A 19,633-nucleotide genomic window follows, 5' to 3' on the forward strand; every position below is an offset into this window, starting at 1 on the left:
TAATTACTTTTCACACAGTTGAAACACTTAAACATGGCATGGAACTGAAGCCTGATATAAATCATATCTGTTTTGACAAAAATAAATAATAATAACAACTAAAAGATGCAAAGGAGCTGCTCACTGTCTGCCAAAGACACCACAGTAAAACCCAATGGAATCATGTTTCCCAACCATTTGATGTAAAATGTACATGAAGGCAATAAGTCCAACCAGGCTCCATAATTATGAGGGACACTAATCTAAACACATCTTACTTTTTAATGACAGTGCATTTCATTCATATGAGACTTAGGACCATTCTTCTCCTCAAATTATGAAGAAAAACAAGTAAATAAATAAAAATACACTCGACATATCCCACCTTCTCAGCCAACTCTTTAACTTTTATATGTACAACACCTTCGACTACCTTCTAAGACTGCCATTCTTCAACAGGTTACACATTTGTTCCCACTTCTGACCAGTATACTTTCCTCAATTAGACCTGGCATGGAAATATACCTAAACTTTGGTATGGACACTAATTATGCCTGAAAGCCACACCTAAGGCTTACAGTGTACAAGTGATGCTGTTTCTGTCCTATCTGGGTACTCTAAGCACAACTACAACCCTTTGCATTCTCATAACAAGTCTGTTTTAGCTTTCTGTTGGACTGGTTACTCACGTCTTGCCATTTGTCTCTTTCTGTAGATAACTGCAGATAGAAAAAACAAAAAACACAGTAAGAAAAATATAAAGACTGTAGAGTACACATGTAAAAACCTTTCTCAACTTGTGTACAGAGAATCAAATAATTACCATATTATTATGGAAGGGTCCAATGAGTTTCAAAATGAACAAAGCAACTCCTGATGTCTCAATAGGGTTGTCAAAATTCTCTGTCCATTGTGTCATAATGTCTAATTCAAAATTGCAAAGATACTTTTTTGGCTGTGCGAACTTATATACAGACACCTACATGCAAGTTTGTGCAATAACCTATGATTTACTATAGGTATTAAAAATGGAAAAAACCTATGCTGTATGTTTTTTTGAGTAAATAAACTTAACATTGAAATGTTGACATTGGAAGTTAATTATGCATATTTTGAACCCAAAACCAAGAGCAGAGACAACTGTATCTAAATTAGTACTCTACACGTACGGAAAAATTTATCTTATCTGTATTTTATGAGATAAATGATAACTTTCTAGTTATTAAGTGCCTAGAGGGTGAAATATGATACAGCACCCAGGGGAGGAATGTCATCTAGGCTACATTAAAAATTGGTTAACCTTCATTTATAACTCATTTATCAGCTTGTACAAAGTGATAACAAAGAGATTTGTTAATTTCTTGTCCAGCTTCAATGATTTCACAAACTATGTAGCAAAATACGATTCAAAAGACCATTCTCTCTCATTGTACAGTCATAATAAACAACAGACTGACTACATGAACAGTTTGTAAGCTGACAAATGGTGAAATGATAAATGAAAAATAAACCGTCTAGCTATCAAATTCGGTACAATACATTCCATTTAGAATTGCCACACGCAAGAAAAAAAAAACTGTTTGAATTCCATTTTTCTATTCGTCTATCTATCCAATATTATATAATCACAAGTCTAGTAAAAAAAAAAAAAAAAAAGAGGTGGAAATAACAAAATAAAGTGACATAAATATAAATTCAGAGTAATATGACTCCCAGGTAATGCAAAGATCGCGGCAATGTTGGATTTAAAATGCTGGGGCTGGTTCCCATAGTAATGAAGGCGCTACATAACAATTCCCATGATTCTTCCAACTTGAGGCTTGCGTTGCCACTTTCTAACCATTTCACATGATTTTAAGACATCATTACCTAGCTTTAACAGCTGAAACAGAAATTAACCTTTTGGTAACCAGAGGGAGGTACTGTGTCTAGGTTTATTATATGGAAGCCACATAGGGGTTAAGAAGTTCAATCTTCAGCCCAAGCAAACGAGCCACCACCGAACTTCCATCTTTTTTTATCTTTATTATTATATGATTATTATATATTGTTTTACAGGATAATTATTGTTTGACTGTCATAAAATAACGGTGGAATGTGGTCTGTGGTCAACTACACAGCCATTGAACATGCTGCTAATTGTGGGATTTGCCAGAAAATACCCTTTCTCTAATAGTGCCATTAATTGGGAGTTGCTAGTCAATGGAATACTCAATACAAGTCTGTCTTTAATTAATGCAATTTATTATGGGACTGCCCAGACATCACCTCAGCATGTTTCAGGCCTAGACCATTAATCACTAAAATACAATTAAGTTCAAATACATCATAAGTCACCATAAAAAGTCAAAACCCTGGCTTTGACATTCATCGACTATTGAGGTCCACTTGTAATGCATCATTATTAATGCTGTTACCAACACCCAGTGATGCCCCCATATTCAGCTCATATGTAAGAAACTGGGCTGTCATGAATTATACTGACCTCCTTCAGAGCATTTTTTAGAGTGTTTTATTTTCCAGGAAGACATGTAGAGCACTTTCAGTGATAAGCATGTACTTATCATTTTTTTTGGTTAACATGCTTTCTCACAACACAATTTAATTTTAAAATTATTCACCAATTTGGTAACTCCTGTCACAAAGTAATCTGTTTCCAGTTTAGCACTATCGATAGACTATAGTGTCTATGATAAAGTGTTTTTGCATCCCCACTACAGTACTTTACTCACTTCTGCTCCAACTGGCAATTACAAAGTAACCTTGAGTACAGTTTGTGCAAATGTATATGAAATTAACCCCTTTATTATAAGGACATAGTAATACCAGGTGATATTATTCAGCAGAGAGAGGACACCATACACAAGTGGTTAAGAACAGTGTCAAGAGTGGTATATTAATTAGTGCTATGACAGTATATCACGTAGGATTACAGTATTCATAATAGAAAAAATTAAGAGATTGTTGTCCCTATGGACTGAGCACCAGTGCAAGCTAAAGAGGTCTCAGAGTTTGGTGGCCATACAAAGTTTTTATATCACTTTCCATGTTTTAGTTAAGCATGATACTTTTTAGGAACGTATCTACTGAGTTAACCGAGGAATACCTGAGGAATCTTGAAATACATTTCAAAGTTACAAAGTTATGGTTGGTAGTACCTTCTTTGGCTCACAGGATTCAAGAAGACTTTAGACTAATTTTTGTTAACTTTTGAAAAGTCAACAATGTAGCATTAAATTAATATGGAATGCTTTTGAAAATTTATATTAACTAAAAAATTGAATCTCAATAATTACCAGTAGTGAGAATGCAAAAAAAACAAAAACAAAACAATTTGTCTTGGAACAGATGATGACATAACAAAAACCTAATCAGCCATAAAAATGAACTGTTCTGATTGTCAGATGAATGTCTTCTTTACAATAATTACTTCTAAAAGGCCTAACTAAAACTGTTGGTCAGCCCAACACCTCTTACCTAGATATCCTATTGGATGCCGCATCAATAGCTCCTCCGATACGCCCTCTCTTGCTTGCAGGTCCTGTTGAGGATGCAGATGGAACGGTGGGTGTGGGCAATACACTGGTTAGTGTTGTGCTGTCATCATTGTCTAACTCATCCTCCAAGTTAAAGCCACCACGACTTCTTTTTCTGGTATTAGTTAAGTTACTTGTGTCCTCATCCATCATTGTGTCTTCATCCTGAAACATGGTAAGTTTATAGAAGGTGGTAACTTTCAAATACTGTATACTATATTAAATAAATAATACCAGTTTGAACTAGAGGAAGCTGATATATATATATGTGTGTGTGTGTGTGTGTGTGTGTGTGTGTGTGTGTGTGTGTGTGTGTGTGTGTGTGTGCATATTGAGGCAAGAATGCATTAAAACACTAAGGTAATCCACCCCTCTCAACCAACATGACCTTAGCACAAACACCTTAAATGACATTTTACTGTTACTCAATACTATCTTATTCACGCTTATTGAAGTTTGAAAAATACCAATTCCTTACTTACAAACTTGCTAAATTTTACACTTCTAAAAACTTTTGGTTAAAAAAATTACTAAATTACTCTCAGGATTTTCACACGAAAAGAGTCATATGTACTAAGTATTTCATGTGTGGCAGTGAAACATGGACAACCAAAAACAATGACTGCAAGAATGCAAGGCAAGGATACATATTTTTATCTTAACATACAGTCAGTCCTCGACTTACGACGGGGTTAGGGACCGACGACCAGGTCGTAAGTCGAAAATGCGAAAATGATACATAGAAAATCTAAAATGGGTGTCTCTTTTTCTTCTCAGCACCACGAAAACTCTCACTTTTAAGCTTGCCAGCCATTTTAAAGGGAATTACAAACGAAAATTTTGTCAGTACACAGCACGATCACTAACTTCGGGACTCTTAAAATGCGTAACTTTAAAAATATTTTATTCGACTGCAGCAGCTGTATGTCTGGGTGGTCGTAAGTCGAGGAGTAGCTGTATTCTACACATGGACATCAAGTAAGGAGAATGGACAATGAGTAATGTCAACAGTAAAAGCAATTTATAGAGCTGATAATATCCAGTAGTTACTGATAAAGCGTGGGGTTCTACAATAGTATGAACAGATGGGAAGCACAGATGTAGGAAATATCATAAGAAAAGTATTAAATGAAGTGTTGGAGGAGTTGAGTGTAATGGAAGCTGATATTTGGATAGAAAGCATTTTTACCTTGACCTCCTTCATTACTGGCAAGTCTATGCTGCTGCTAGTTGTTACATTATCCTTGGAAAGCATGAAAGGCAACAACACAGGGTATACAATGATTAAGCTGATACTCAAAAGTGAGCAAAAAGGACCAATACATAATATTAGTACATATAACATCACCAATAACCTTCAAAGAAGCCTTTTGCATGAGAGCAAAAGTTCTTCCACATTGTAAAAAAGAATTTCAAGTTGTAAATCTATTGGACCAATCTACCGTATCAGGTGTGACATCATTGCCTCAAAAGCCTTACACACCAAGAAAGTTAAACTCACTGGTAGTGATCAAATATAGACAGGTAAAAAATGTAAACCCTCTGTCATCTGAAATAACTTGCTGTGCTCATCAAAGCACTGTATATTTAACTATCACTGGAAAATTTTTAAATACTATTACAGTAGACAAAGCTTCTTCCCATAAAAGACCTGTTAAAGGTCTCATCACATATACTACATAAGGTTGGGCATACAGTAGTCACAAACAAACTATGTAATGGAGTTAAATAATTAGACCAGCACAGACACAGTAATTCACCGTGATTTTAGTTCTAAATGATTATAAATAATAGCACTAATCACCACCGTCAATTATTACTGTCCAAATAATGCCACTAACCTCCACTCTGTCTTCAGGTCTCTGTTTGTTCAGCACTGCAGACTTAACCATCATCACTGTATTTGTTGTTTTCTTTGTCACGCCTGTCAGCACCTTGGTTGACCCCTTGGGCGCATTCACTTGTAATTCAGTTGGCAGGTACGATTTTACTGAAAAAAGGAAAGTCGGAAATAAAGGATGTTACCAATATAACTAAAAATAAATTAAAAAGTATAAGTGTACTGTACACCTTATTCATTCCCCAAATTTATCCAATATCTGAAATCAATACAGTTCACACACACCCACACTACCTTGCTGTCACTTGGAATCGAGTATGATCATCCAGCTATGATGCAATGAAAGGAGTTATTAAAGATGTCACCTTTGTTGGTGAGCTTTGGGGTGACTGAAGAAGCCGATATGGGACTGGCAGGGCCATCCACAGATGTTGCATGTGTGGAGGGCTACATCTAGTGCAGGAGGGGTGGCGGCAGTGTCTTTCAAGGCGCTGGTGCTTGTCTACTTCGGTATGCAGTTGGGCTAACTCAAAAGTATTGACACCATTTTGTGTGGTGCTCCTCCAATCAATACGGTGTGGAGTGATCATCTCCTAGGTGAGGGGGTTGATTTGGCATTTTTTCAGGTTTGTCTTAAGACTATCCTTGTACATTTTCAGTTGCCCGCCAGCATTACGTTTACTATTCGTTAGATAAACCATAAAGTAGCTGCTTTGGCAGTATACTGTCATCCATGTGGGTAACATGGCCAGTCCAATGTAGTTGTTCATGGATAATGGTAGCCTCGATGCTCCTACAGTTGGTGTCAGTGAGAATACTGGCATTTGTTCTCTTGTCTTCCCAGCGATCTCGGAGGATGGAGCGTAGGCTACGTTGATGAAAGATTTCAAGTGCCTTGAGGTGCCTCCTGTACGTGACCCATGTCTCATTGCCATACAGCAGGGTGGGGAGGACCATTGCTCAATACACATGCAGCTTTGTGGATAATTTCTGCTCCCTACAGCTGAAGACACGGGCACGGAGTCTGCCAAAGGTTTGAGATGCAAATCTGATCCGACGTTGAATCTCTTCATCGATGTATGCGATGGTGGACAGGTGGGAGCCAAGGTACTGGAAGTGGGTAACATTAGACAGAGTTCAGCTGGATGGATGGTGGAGGTATGGTTGAACCAGGGCCAGGTTGAAAGAGAATCCGAGTCTTACGTGCATTAACGTCAAGACCGAAGTGTGCATGCTCAACTGTGTAAGTGTTCAGGATCTCCTGGAGGTCACATTCAGTGTAAGCAACGAGTGTGAGGTCGTCTGTATACTGAAGTTCAGTGATGGAAGCGGCCGACACCTTTGTTCCTGCCTGGAGTAGTCTTATGTTGAAAAGACCCCCATCCGGTACTGGATGTCCACCCAGCTGGCTAAATTGGCACTGGTACGAGTAAGGAAGGGTGCCATTGTGTAACACACTGCTGTTCATGTAATCGTGGAGTTGCTGCACAATGGCAATGAATTTTAGTGGGCAGCCAAAACAACTGAGAGTCCACCAGAGGGTTTCCCTGTTGACCGAGTCGAAGGCCTTAGCAAGGCCAATGAAGGCCATGTACAAGTCACGACACTGTTCTCTGCACTTTTTTTGTATCTTGCGGACAGCAAAGGTCATTTCAGTGGTACCGCATGATGGTATAAAGCCACATTGAGATTCTGGGAGGAACTTTTCCGCCTCAAGAAGAAGTCTGTTTCGGAGGACTCGGGCGATAATCTTGCTAGCTACGGACAGCAGTGAAATCCCGCCACAGTCTGACTGGTCTCCCTTATTCTTATAAATGTTGACGATTGAGGAGTCTTATAGATCTTGGGGGATTTCCTCCTCCTCCTCCTCCCATATACTCGTAACCAGGAGAGAGTGGAGACGGCTGGTAAGCAGAGGTCCTCCTGCTTTATACGAGTACACCTTAGCTGGGATTCCATCAGGCCCTGAGGCTTTGTTATTTTTCATCTGTTTGATGGCAGTAGTTACCCCATCCGGGGATGGAGATGGAGGATAGCTGAGGAGGGTCAGCTCTGGGTGCTGAGGAACCTGATGGGTAGTCAGGACATCCACATCGGTGTTTCGGTTGAGCAGGGAATGGTTGTGCTCTTTCCAGCGCTGACGGATGACTTCTTTGTCTTTAATTAGGGAGCTACTGTCGGATGAGCGGAAGGGGACCACGCCATGAGTACAGTAGTTGGAGCATATACTGTTTTAGTGGAATTGAAATATTCATGCATCTTGTGTTAATCCCCCCCAAAAAAAATGCATTTTACACGCTTTATTTTTCCACCATTAGTTCATTAGTTTGCGAAGTTCATGCTGGACCGCCGCTTTTTTCCTCATGGAAGGCATCAACTTTGGTCCGAGACTAAGGGTTGTTCTGCCAGTCAGTGAGAACAGCACATTTACTATTGACGAGTACTTCGATTTCCGGGCCGTTTTCATCACACCAATCCTGGTGTTTTATTTTGATCTGGTCGAGTGGGATCCCATTCGGTACAGGGATTTTGGTTGTTTGTTGTTGCGTTGTTTATCAGCCCATTGTTGAGAAGCTCTCTGAAAGCATGTGCTACCACTGGATCCTCCAGATGCTTGGTGTTAAAGCCGTTTTGGGGCAAAGTGAAGGGAGAGTTTGGCTCTGATGAGCCGATGATTTGTATCACAGTTGTCCGAGCCACGTATGGTGTTGGTGATATTGAGGTTGTGTTCAGCACACTTGCTGAGGAGTAGGCCATTGGGATTACACTTGCCTAGTCCATTCCTTCCTATGGTTCCCTGCCATCTGTTAACCTCTCTGCCACTTCTGGCATTAGAGTCTCTCACTCACTCACTCTCTCACACACACACACACACACACACACACATTACAGTTCAATATAAGTGATAACTGCAAATTTAGAACAAAAATATTTCATACATATACTGAATTCCCAGGACTTCAGTTTGGAACTTCATATGTATAGCTTGAAACCTTAAAATTTTTCTCCACCTATTCCTGTCATCTACTTTCTTAACTGTTTCCATCATGATTAACACCTTTATTATAATTTTTGTCTCCCTAAACTGCCCGCAGCACTGAATGGCAATAGTTCTGAGTCTAACTATTCCCTAACTCAAAATAAATTAACTGCTGCTTACCATTTACAAAGTTCGGATCCTCATGCTTCTTAAAGTACATAGGGGGTATCCGGGGGTCAGAGGGGAACTCCTTCATCTCGAAACTTGTCGTCTTAGACAAAATGAGGCCCATTGCTAAGTCACATACTGCCCACAATTTCTGCAAGAGAATTAAGAATATGTTTTTCATCATAACCATAAAAAAAAAAAAATGACAAACTTTATAATAAACAATGAAATTCTTATTTTACCTGTAGAGGAAACCCAACTATATCAAAAAATAATTTGTTTCAAACGATCTGTGTAATTGAAAATATGACCAGGTACAGTACCACCTGAATGCACATATCAATGCAGTACACCTCCGTTATCTGAGATTCTAAAACAGTAGTTGAACCTAGTCTAATCCAGGTTCCTCAAACAAGGATTCATTATCCACTCTAAAAATGTACTTATTTTTTATTTATTTATGGAACATGGGAAAAAATTAACTATTGGCGGGTCTGAATTTGAAATTGGCACCCACCTGGCTAAACTGTTCATTCTGACAATTTTTGGAATAATAGAAAAATGGCCTTTGTCCATAAACAATGCATAACATTTCTATATCCCATTTTGGTGTTATGGCTCTGAAAATAACATTACAAAATTAAACAAAATATAAAAATTAATGAGGTCACTAACTCCATCAGAGACATACAGTGAGTTCTGCTATAACGCGTGTTTTGATAACGCGAATTTGCTCTAACGCGATTTGTGAATTAGGAACGATATTTGTATAACGCGAACGCTTGTTTGCTATAACGCGATTTTTGCTTACTATTTCTCCAATTTTGTGGTACAGTGGGGTATGCTATAACGAATCTAATTGGTTCTAGAACCTTGTTCGTTATAGCATTCGTTCGTTATAGGATTAATCCGTTCCAGGCCCCCAAATACAACCACTTAACACTGAAAAATATAATATAAAATTGTAAAAATTGTAAAAAAGTGCATAAATATGCATCTAAACCCCTGAAATAAAGAATATCATTAATATTTGTAATAAAAAAACAATAAATTAGAAAAAAAAAAAATAAATAAAATTTAAATAATGTGAATATAGTAAAGAAGAATATCAACAAGAAGCGTTCTGGTGATAGAATTCCCGGTGATGATCATAAAAGAAAGGATATAACACTTGAAGAGTAGCTCGATTTTATCAACCTCAAAATCACCCTTCTCCCCCATCAAGTAAAGTGTTACATTTACTGTATGATTTCATTATTAGATATGAATGTAACATTTATTTAGACTGTGCTATCCTTTGTGTTAGGCTAACTACTAAATTTTTTCGATTTCGAGTAATCTGCACCTAACCCTATTTTCTCCATAAGCCCTGTTATTTCTATTACGCGATTTTCTATAACACGATATTTTACAAGAACACAATTATTGCGTTATAGCAGAACTACCTGTACAGTACTTCAGGTGCCAGTATTCTTCATTATTATTAATACATAACAATCCATTGACTGGTTTTAAGAATTTTGACTTTGAAATTCGTTTTGTGTACTTTTCCCATTACTACAACAAAAATATTTTACAATTTCCAAAGATCGAACTAACCAACTAATTTACAAAGCCAACTCTCCAAAAATTCCAACTTCTGGACACTTCTAGGGTGAATGTGCATCCCCATACCAACTGTCGGCTCTTTATCTTCCAAACTGTGGAGGACCCACTTTCACATATTTCCATACCTTATCAAAACTTACACTGACATTGGTCATTATTTTCCCAGTTCCTCAACTTCATACACACTACAGTTTCAGTAATTTTCCAAGGTTTATACGAACCTGATCTTTGTATTCTGAGTTTTACAGGTATTCATTGCTTTTAAAAAATCTGTTTAGACACAAAAGTTTATATGCTCAACCTTAAATGTGTGAACTAACACTTAACTTCATTATTTTCATATTATTTTCTCCAGCATGTTAATATATACTGTATTTTGGGGAACAATTTCCTTAAAATAAATAAATAATACAATAAATTAAAAAAGCAGCCATTACAAACCTGATTTGTTATTTCATCTTCTGGCTTCACTGCATCTTTGTGATTCTTCATCTGTTCAATGAGTGCCTTATAAAACCCAAAACAATAAACATCATTCTTGGTCATAAGAGGTTCAAGGATGTACCAGAGACAGGAGCGAATACGAGTTAACTGGGACACATCAGTGGGGTCCTTAAAGTCTGGTTGGTGGGCAAGAAGGGGCACAGCGAACACCAGCATGTAGTCTGGCATGATGTGTGGCAGTTGGCTGGATGCTTTCTCACCTGTTTAAGCAAAGAGATTTGTTGAACATCTAAACAAGTACAAGTTATTAGTATATGTACAGTACTTCTATAATTCATATATCACACTTACAAGAAAAAAGTTATTCATATACTATAATATTTTCTGCTGATTTTATATATTCTTTGGCTTCCTGTACATTTCTTTTTTATAAATACTGTACTATATATACATGAGCAGTATTTATTTATTTTTATTTTTTTTTACAAAGTAAGATTATTGGATTGTCCAGATGGTTCATACTTAGTAAGTGAGGTGAAGGACTGGTGGACTGTTATTATAACACCTAATCAAGTTCAGACAGGATCAAATATATCTACAAGTACAGGTTGTACCTCTCTAGTCCGGGATTCTATGGTCCGGAACTATTTTAGTTTGCCCAATAGCCGCTACATGGCGTTGGCGGAGTGGCGGTTGGAAATCAAAGTTTGTTTACATCCGGCAGTTCGGCTCTCTCTCTGTTTGTTAATACAGAGTACAGCATTTAACCCTTCAATATGTCTTCAAAGAGACCACGAAGCAGTGAAAGTGGTGCTAGTGCTTCCAAGCATAAGCACAAGTCACTATCTATCCAGGAAAAGGTTGAACTGTTGCAGAAATTAGATAAAGGTGCATCGGTACAGAGCTTGTGTGAGAAGTATTACCTTTTCTTATTTATTAATTCCTATCTTATGTTTTCATGCTTTATGTAGGGTGTTTCGAGGGTGAATTTCCATGGTCCGGCACTGGTCAGGTCCCGAGGTTGCCGGACTAGAGAGGTACAACCTGTAGTACTATGATAGGATGTATGGTACCAAGTAATCAGTCAACCTCCATAGCCACATTCTTTATACAGAAACCCTCACACCACCCCTGCATCCTCCCCAGGCTGTATCCTACCCACATTTGCATTGAGGGTTAGTTTCTGTGTTCAGCAACGTCCAAGAGTGTAAACTACTTTTCCCATTACGAAAGTACTTGGAGTTTCTAAGAACCTACCACCACATAATAACCATCTAAATAGGTTGCTTTAGAGACAAAACTTATTACCGAAGGCTGAAAGTAATGAATCTTATTTTAACACTAGTATGTGTACTCCATGACCCTGTTATAAATCATCATTCCCCAGATCAACCCTAAGTTCCTATCCACTGAAAGGAGAGAGAGAGAGAGGGGGGGGGATGACAACAAGAGATATACAGGTACTCCCCGATTTACGACGGGGTTAGAGACCGACATCCAGGTCGTAAGTCGAAATGGTCGAAAGTCGGAAATGCTTAAATAACACAGAAAATAAAAAATTTGGGTCTCTTGTTCTTCTCAGCACCACGAAACATTCACTTTTAAGCTTGCCAGCCATTTTAAAGTGAATTACAGATGAAAATATTGTCTTTGTACTGACTTTGAGACTGAAAAATACATAATTTGACCACATTTTGGTACAACTGAGGCGGTTGTAAGTGCGGGTGGACATAAGTCGAGTCGGTTGTAAGTCGGGGACTACATGTACTGTAAATTTATAGAATAAGGAATATGAATGGATAGCAATACTGTAGTACCCCTAAGTTTTGAGATCTGGATTCTAAATGTTCTAAGAATTAACTATGGTACCCAGGGACTGTGGTCTACCAATATTCTACCCCAAGCTTGACAATCACTAAGGCCAAAACAGTTCAGGAGCCAACAATCATCATGAACCTTGAAGGTTATGGTTGTCTAATGTGTGTGTAAAGCACCGACTCACACCCGACACACAGGTTTTACCCTACTGACTCACTGGAAATTTGCAAAGCCATAATCCCCCAGCCTTCAGCCTAGTCTGGTACCCTCTGTATACAAAGCAGTACCTTTAGATACCTCAGTATGCTAGGAAGTTATAAACTAATTAGAATTAATTAGAAAACTGGTTCAAGTCTCTGATCTCAAAGGTGCCTGGGTTCTTGACACATTGACTTAGTTAGTATATAATATACGAGTTGCCCAAGGTTACAATGTTCCTATAAACTCATAAGTGAGAACCATCAACATTTCAAAACATGGGATAGGGACTTACTTCCTCCTGACATAGTGATTGACCTAATATAATCTCTTCTCTTGCTAATGTCAGCCATCATGTATTGCCTAACTGCTATTTTCAACTGTCGGTCAGGTTCTAGCCCAGCCAAGGCATAGAACCCCATGAAATCAAGAGGCAGGCATTTGTGTGGAATCCCTCGAGCCAGACCCTTGTGCAGCTTGATGGCAAACCTTTCACGAACTTGTGGACACTCATCCTGCAAAATTAATAACCAGGTAAATAAGCACACTGTATGTATAACGGACAGTATTCACAAGTTTTACAAGAGAGTAAACTGTCAACCATTTTTCTTTTATGTAGAAACAGAAGAATGTTATATTATTTTCTTTATGATGGATAAGGGGAGGTACACCTGATGTTGTGCCCTGACAATATGACCTACAGGTCATTCAAGTTAAACTTGTTTAATATACCGAGAGGCATTTATGAGTTAACTCAGGGCATCAGCCACCTGGTATTAGCATAACATATGACAATTAGAGATTAGGTATATATATTAGATATCCCCCTTTGGTTTGAATATTTGAAACAGTCCGGTTTCTATGAAAAACCACTGAGAATGTGATGACAATTCTATTCAATATTGTGATGCCAATGCTAAGTCTGCAACCATGGAAAGAAACACCTGAACTAACTCATTTTGCATAATATTCTCATAATGAATCTTTAAAAATTAAATACTAAATTCACTTGAAACTTAATGATTTTAAATAATGAATTATGTACTAGTTACCCGATAATCTTACATTCATGAGAAGAGAGAGATTGTAGAACTGCTCTGAGGTAAACTGGTCACCAACGCCCTTCTGCTCACAAATCTTGAGCATTGCAGCACCAGCAGATAGTCTTAGATGAGCCATTTCTGCTTTCCTGTGGTGGAACAACAATATGGACTGTATAGATATATTGGGAACATCATCAACTAAGTTCAAGCCAGGAAAAAGCTAAGTACTACAGTACTTGTATGACACTCATCCATCTACCAAGCTGAACTAATTTACAACTAAATAAATGTCATTCAGGTACACCAAACTACAAGATTCTAAAACAAACAACCATTACTTAATGTGTTTTCATTCACATTCCTAACTTAATGTAGTCTACACTTCATTTCCACTGAGCACAAACTCTAGCTTTTCATTTCTTAAAATCAAGTACAGTAATAGTTTTATCAGTCATTTAAAGTTAAAATATAAACTAATTTACTTCAGTATCATATATAATGGTACAGTACTACTAAATCAATCAAGATACAGGCAGTCCCCGAGTTACGAACGGGTTACATTCTTGGACCCTGTTCGTAAGTCGGAACAGTGTTAATTTCATAGTTTAGGTTAGGATAAAGTACAACCCTGCCCATACAAAACAACAGTAGTATCCCATACATACCAAATACAGACAATGACCATTATATGATGGGTAAGAGGTCTAAAAAAGCCACTAATTAGTGATCGATTGTAACTTACAAGGAAAATAGGTTCTGTTCCTGAACCCTTGAAGAGTCCAAACAAGTTTTATATCCTGCTACTAAAATGACGAAATAACTCAAATAATGGACATGAAATCAACAAATTTATACAAAATAAAGACAAATTCAATAAATTTATACAAAATAAATATTTATTTTCATTTACCTTACAAGATATGTACTTGTACAGTACAGTAGTAAGTTGTGATCCCCCAGCTGTCCCTACAAGTAATTTTGGGTCGATATTCATAATTTCCTATTTTTTTTTAAACTTTGTTACATGCACACACAATCTTTCATACAAAATGTGAAAAATTTAAATAAATGATTATAATAAGGTAAAAAACATAAAGAGAATAAAAAATTTTATGTCCCATGAATTAGTGTGAATCATGGGAGCAGGAAGGGGGTGAGGTACAGGTATCTCAGCCTCCTGCCAAACTGTGACCTACGCTATTGTAAATTTTCAACTTGTATTTTTGGGTAGATATACATACTGTAATTTTCTTCTTCTTTATCTTATTTTTTTTTTACTGTTACATGGACACACAATCATTCATTTAGAATGTGCACAATAAATAAATAAATATTTATCATAAAGCCAAAAACATTAAGGGACTAAACATTTCTTACGTGTGCAGGGCTTAACACATATAGCGGGGGAGGAGGGAGAATGCGTGGGGGATCTCGGCTCACTGTTTTGTGTCATGTGCATAGTGATACGATTTCCAAATGGCAACGCAGTATATTTTCTATTTATTAATATTATTTCTATTTATTTGTCACATTTACTGGTACAGTATATATTACCTCATGAATAAAGAATAGTTTCTTCCACATGCAAATCATCCTTTGGGCAATGTGAGTGACACAGTTCAATTGCTTAGCCTGGCAGTAACCGGGAACAAGAAGAACCTCCCGCGTGGGTCGCACGAGTTACCCCACTCCGAGATTGCATCGTCATATCTCAGAATATTGGCAGTTATTGCACATAATTTTTTCATAGCAGTGAAAAACAATCAGGTAGCAACCATCATAAAACTGATCTTTAGCCATCACATACAGTAGCGGTAAATGGTGTTAATTCTTTAACATCATAAAACTGATCGAGAATATATAGATCCATCATGTAACGGTCATTGCCTGTAATATAAATACTGCAAATAAAGTGATGTTAAACAATATAGAATAATGAAAGTAATGTAAAAAATGGGATTTTAGTTACTGATTTTTGTGCTGAATATATTGGGATCCCGTTCGTAAGTGCGGGTGTTCGTAAGTCGGGCGTTCATAACTCGGGGACTGCCTGTACACACAAATACACAGTGGTGGTTATATCAATCTATAAGACTAGGAGGGTGTGCTTGGGGGGTACACAGAATATATGTAAAAACACTGAGGGGGGCGGGGGAGTAGGGGTAAAGCAGGGTTGTGTTATGCTTCCCTTGTTGTTTAATAATAGTACTGTACATATACTGTATATGGATGGTAAGGTGAGGGAAATGAAGGCAGTGGTAGTTTTTGTGCAGGGAAAAGAACTGGAAATGGATGGTGGGATGAAGCCAGTCTTAATGATGATGATGATGATGATGCACTTTTCTGGAGAGTGAATAATGATTACCGTACATACGTTGGTGAATGACTTTGGCTGAGTGTGTGTGAGGGAAGGTAACTAAAGATATAGCTGCATGCTAGAAAATAAGTATAAAGAAGAAAAACCAACTAAACTGGAACATAAATTGTGAGGGAGTGAAATACTGAAGCAGATTATGGAATTCAATTATCTAGGGAAGATACTCAATAAGAGAGAGAGAAATGGCAAAGGAAATCAGGGCAAGATCAATATACTGAAGAGTGTGATTGGAGAGTTGGGATGTATCATTAAGGGAAGGAACGCAAGCTTCGAGGTAAGTAGCCAAGGTATTGTGCAATCCATCCTACCTTGACATATGGCAGTGTAATATATGCTTGGATGAACCACAATGCTCTGAATAAAAGGTACAAGGGTGAGATATTTGAGAGATTACATCTGGGGGACTACAGAAAGAAAGAAGTGAAGAGTATGGGATGAACGAGAGCCAAGAATGTGAACTGTAAGAGTGATGGAATGGGGGCAGAGGTTCTCCAATATGATATGGGTATTTGAGTATAGCAGTGTGAGTGTAGCTGGAACAGGGAGTTGAAGGAAATTGCCTACCTAACGTACCGTACGGGAAAGTGGAGCAAATACTATTGAAAAATTTGGTGTGGGAATAAGGGGAAAGTGACATTGACAGCTGTAAAAAATCTGTAGTTTGACATGGAGGCTCTTCTATCATGGTCAACCCCAGAGGGAGGAGCAGTTCTTTAAGTCATTATAAACAAGAGCAGATAACACATTACACAATATGAATATGAAGTTGAGATTCTCTAATTTAAATAATACACTGTAATTTTTCATATTTCTATTGCTTTAGCACTGTATATATAACTCTGACCAACACACCATTTTTCAAAATTTTTACTGATATATACTTACAGCATTTTACCAGTTTCTAGTAAATCACCCTTGTGAAGGATGAAGGCATTTAGCATACGGAACGTTTTTTGCGCTGAGATCACGTCAGACTTTAGTCCTAGAAGCCATCTTGCCATCATTTTGATGCCCTCCATTTTAACTGATGATTCCTCAGTCAACAATTCCTCCTCGATCCACTCTTCAACATCATCTCTTGGGAGAGGGCCCGGGGTGTGTGCACTGGTTTGGTTCCGCATTAACAACTCTTTAACAACCTGGAAATTGTGTTACGAGAGTGTATATTAAAATTTTATATTAAGAAGAAAAGAGAAAGTGAGACAGAAAAAGAGGGAGATTCGTTTGTTTAAAAAATTTCAAGAAGATAATTATTTCTTTTAACATAAACATGAACAGAAAAAAGTGTCTGGCTGCACCTCTGATGATGCACATGTGGCTGAAAGTAGATGGCAAGTTTATGACATGGATACCCCCAAGAAGTTGGTAATAATATCAGCAGTTTCTGCTAATGTTTAAAGCCTTTTTAATAAATAAAAAGTGTACACTCGCTTCAAAAAGTATCTACGGAGAGATCTGATGAATTTGAAAATGAACACATCGACTCCTGTTGACTTTAAATTCTTTGTCCATTGTGTCATATTGTCTCACACAAAATCACAAAGATACTTTTTGGAGTAAGTGTACCTGCAAATAAAATTGTAACCAGGTATCCATTTGATTGGAACAGTCACTCCTTAATCTGGTCCTGCCTATACCTGTAAAGTGTTTTCTCTTCAAACTCTCAAACCAAAGATCAAGTCTTTAGTTCCTCTTCCCCCTCTAAACCCAATTTGATCTAGGAATTTATTCTCTTTCAGTTTTTAATTCATTAAAAAAATATATATTGAATGCATGACTAATAAAATTAGTTATCATGTAATGAGTGCACACTAATCCTCCTATTTTTTATGTATTAAATGAATTACAGATTTTTTTAGTTTAACTTAGACTAATAACAGCCCACATAGTGACACCAGACTCACCTTTCTTGATACAACATTTTTTATGGGTATTAGGAATTTGTCAGGCATGTTGAAAGCTATGTGACCCAAGGACACAACAGCTGTTCTGAAGTGTACGCTATCAAATGTCAGCTGTTCTTTGATTTTCTGTTAAAGGAAAATTTTATAAGGATTACAAAATGATAGATGTAGTATTATACATTATAGTGTGGTACTGTGGTTCTAGTAATAAACATGTAGGCCTCAATGACTTATAAGTCAATTAAACCACCAAGCAACATAAAATGGTTATCAAAATTAAAATTTTTCTAACCAACCTCCAATATCCTTTCAAACACTTCATCTGAGTCTGAAGTGCAGTTTGTGTGAAGACATCGTACAGCATGCTTAGCTTGTTTGGGGGTACCTGATTCTGCAAACCGCTGACAAATTGGAATAAGCACTGATGCAAGATCTGGATATGGTTCCCCTGAAAGAGAATTTACAGTCAGGAAGGAAAGAAAAGACTAATATATATAGGTAAACCTATTTCATGACTGAGGAAGAAATTAACTACCGCCAGAGAGCCTGACATATTTCACAACAGGATAAACCACGTATGTGAACAATGTCAAGTGATATACTGTATATTCAGTACACATAACTGTAATGCTTCATAATATACAGTACATTTGTAACAAGTAGCCATGGGCACAAGTGAATGGAAAGAGATACAGGGAGCAATAACTACTGTATCATGCTGTCTGTGGTGTTTTAAGGTAAAACTTGCTGAAATTTTTCATGAGCTCTGGTGGTAACAGTAAAAGCGGACACTGGTAGATGGATGGAAAATGATTACTATTTGGCTGTGTGTTGAGTCTTTACAATTATAATATATCTTTATTACATTACAAGAGGCATACCAACAAGCTCTAAATTAAGGTAATAAATATCAATTGCTCTTACCTGGACATTTGCTTTTAAAATCATATCAAGAGTTTTCTGGAAGTATAACATGATATGGTACAAGAAGATATTATCTACAGATCTACTTACCAATAGGTTTATATTTGCCTATGTAGGTAAGAACAGAAAGGACTGGTGGGGATATTGTTGAATCTGGCACGTTGAGGAGGGCAATGAGTCGCGTCAGGATGTCCGCATGCAAGAAGTGAGCTGGATACACAAATGATAACACCTGTGGAATAATCACTTTAAGTATCATATACGGTATATGCTTACATTCATTATGTAACCACAGGTGAATCAAGTCATCATTGACAACATTATCCTCCTAAATTTCATGTGGTGAAATTTTAACAACAAGCAAGAAGCACCTGTTCCAGTTGTTGCTTTTGAACTAAAATTAAAAAGGCTAATACACAGAGAAATATCCTATTTTTAAAGGTACCTTTAATCCTCAACACCATGGACCTACAGTTATCTATATGTTGTCACATTTCTCAGCCACAAGATTACAACAAAGCTCTAGGGAAATAAATATAACAAAATTTTGTTGACACCAGTGAGTGCAGCTAACAGAGGTGCTATCCATAACTCTTTTACTGTTTAGTTATGATGAAGTACCAATGCTAGAATATAAGATGGGCAGCATCTCAGTATCAGTAGTACTTTGTTTGTGGAAAATGAGTGTGAATACAGCACACTGTACATTAAGCCTTTTATACACATGGAGGGAGAGTGGCTGGCAATGCACTCAAACAGTAAAGTTAGATACCCATTAACAGCTGGGTGGACTGAAAACACCCTGGCTACAACC

The 19,633-nt window shown here is 37.4% G+C and overlaps 1 protein-coding gene across 5 annotated transcripts in view; it reads right to left on the reverse strand.

Annotated features, from left to right (window-relative positions):
• Positions 1–253: 253 nt before the first annotated feature.
• The window catches only part of LOC121874502 (sister chromatid cohesion protein PDS5 homolog B-B-like), a 44,820-nt gene continuing 25,440 nt past the window's right edge, over positions 254–19,633 (reverse strand). For 2 of the 5 annotated variants that reach the window (XM_042378649.1, XM_042378650.1), the window contains exons 13-25: positions 18,910–19,051; positions 18,192–18,343; positions 17,896–18,021; positions 16,877–17,130; positions 15,584–15,664; positions 13,637–13,760; positions 12,867–13,086; positions 10,553–10,815; positions 8,516–8,654; positions 5,357–5,505; positions 4,705–4,758; positions 3,457–3,680; positions 254–698 (exon numbers count right to left, since the gene is read on the reverse strand). In XM_042378649.1, the coding sequence (XP_042234583.1) occupies positions 665–698; positions 3,457–3,680; positions 4,705–4,758; positions 5,357–5,505; positions 8,516–8,654; positions 10,553–10,815; positions 12,867–13,086; positions 13,637–13,760; positions 15,584–15,664; positions 16,877–17,130; positions 17,896–18,021; positions 18,192–18,343; positions 18,910–19,051 (1,962 nt within the window). In that variant the 3' untranslated portion in view covers positions 254–664. The remainder of the gene's footprint in view (positions 699–3,456; positions 3,681–4,704; positions 4,759–5,356; positions 5,506–8,515; positions 8,655–10,552; positions 10,816–12,866; positions 13,087–13,636; positions 13,761–15,583; positions 15,665–16,876; positions 17,131–17,895; positions 18,022–18,191; positions 18,344–18,909; positions 19,052–19,633) is intronic. The other 3 variants (XM_042378654.1, XM_042378652.1, XM_042378651.1) reach the window with 2 other exon arrangements.

The sequence above is a fragment of the Homarus americanus genome, unplaced genomic scaffold (assembly GCF_018991925.1).
Source record: "Homarus americanus isolate GMGI-L3 unplaced genomic scaffold, GMGI_Hamer_2.0 scaffold11794, whole genome shotgun sequence".
Lineage (NCBI taxonomy): Eukaryota > Metazoa > Arthropoda > Malacostraca > Decapoda > Nephropidae > Homarus > Homarus americanus.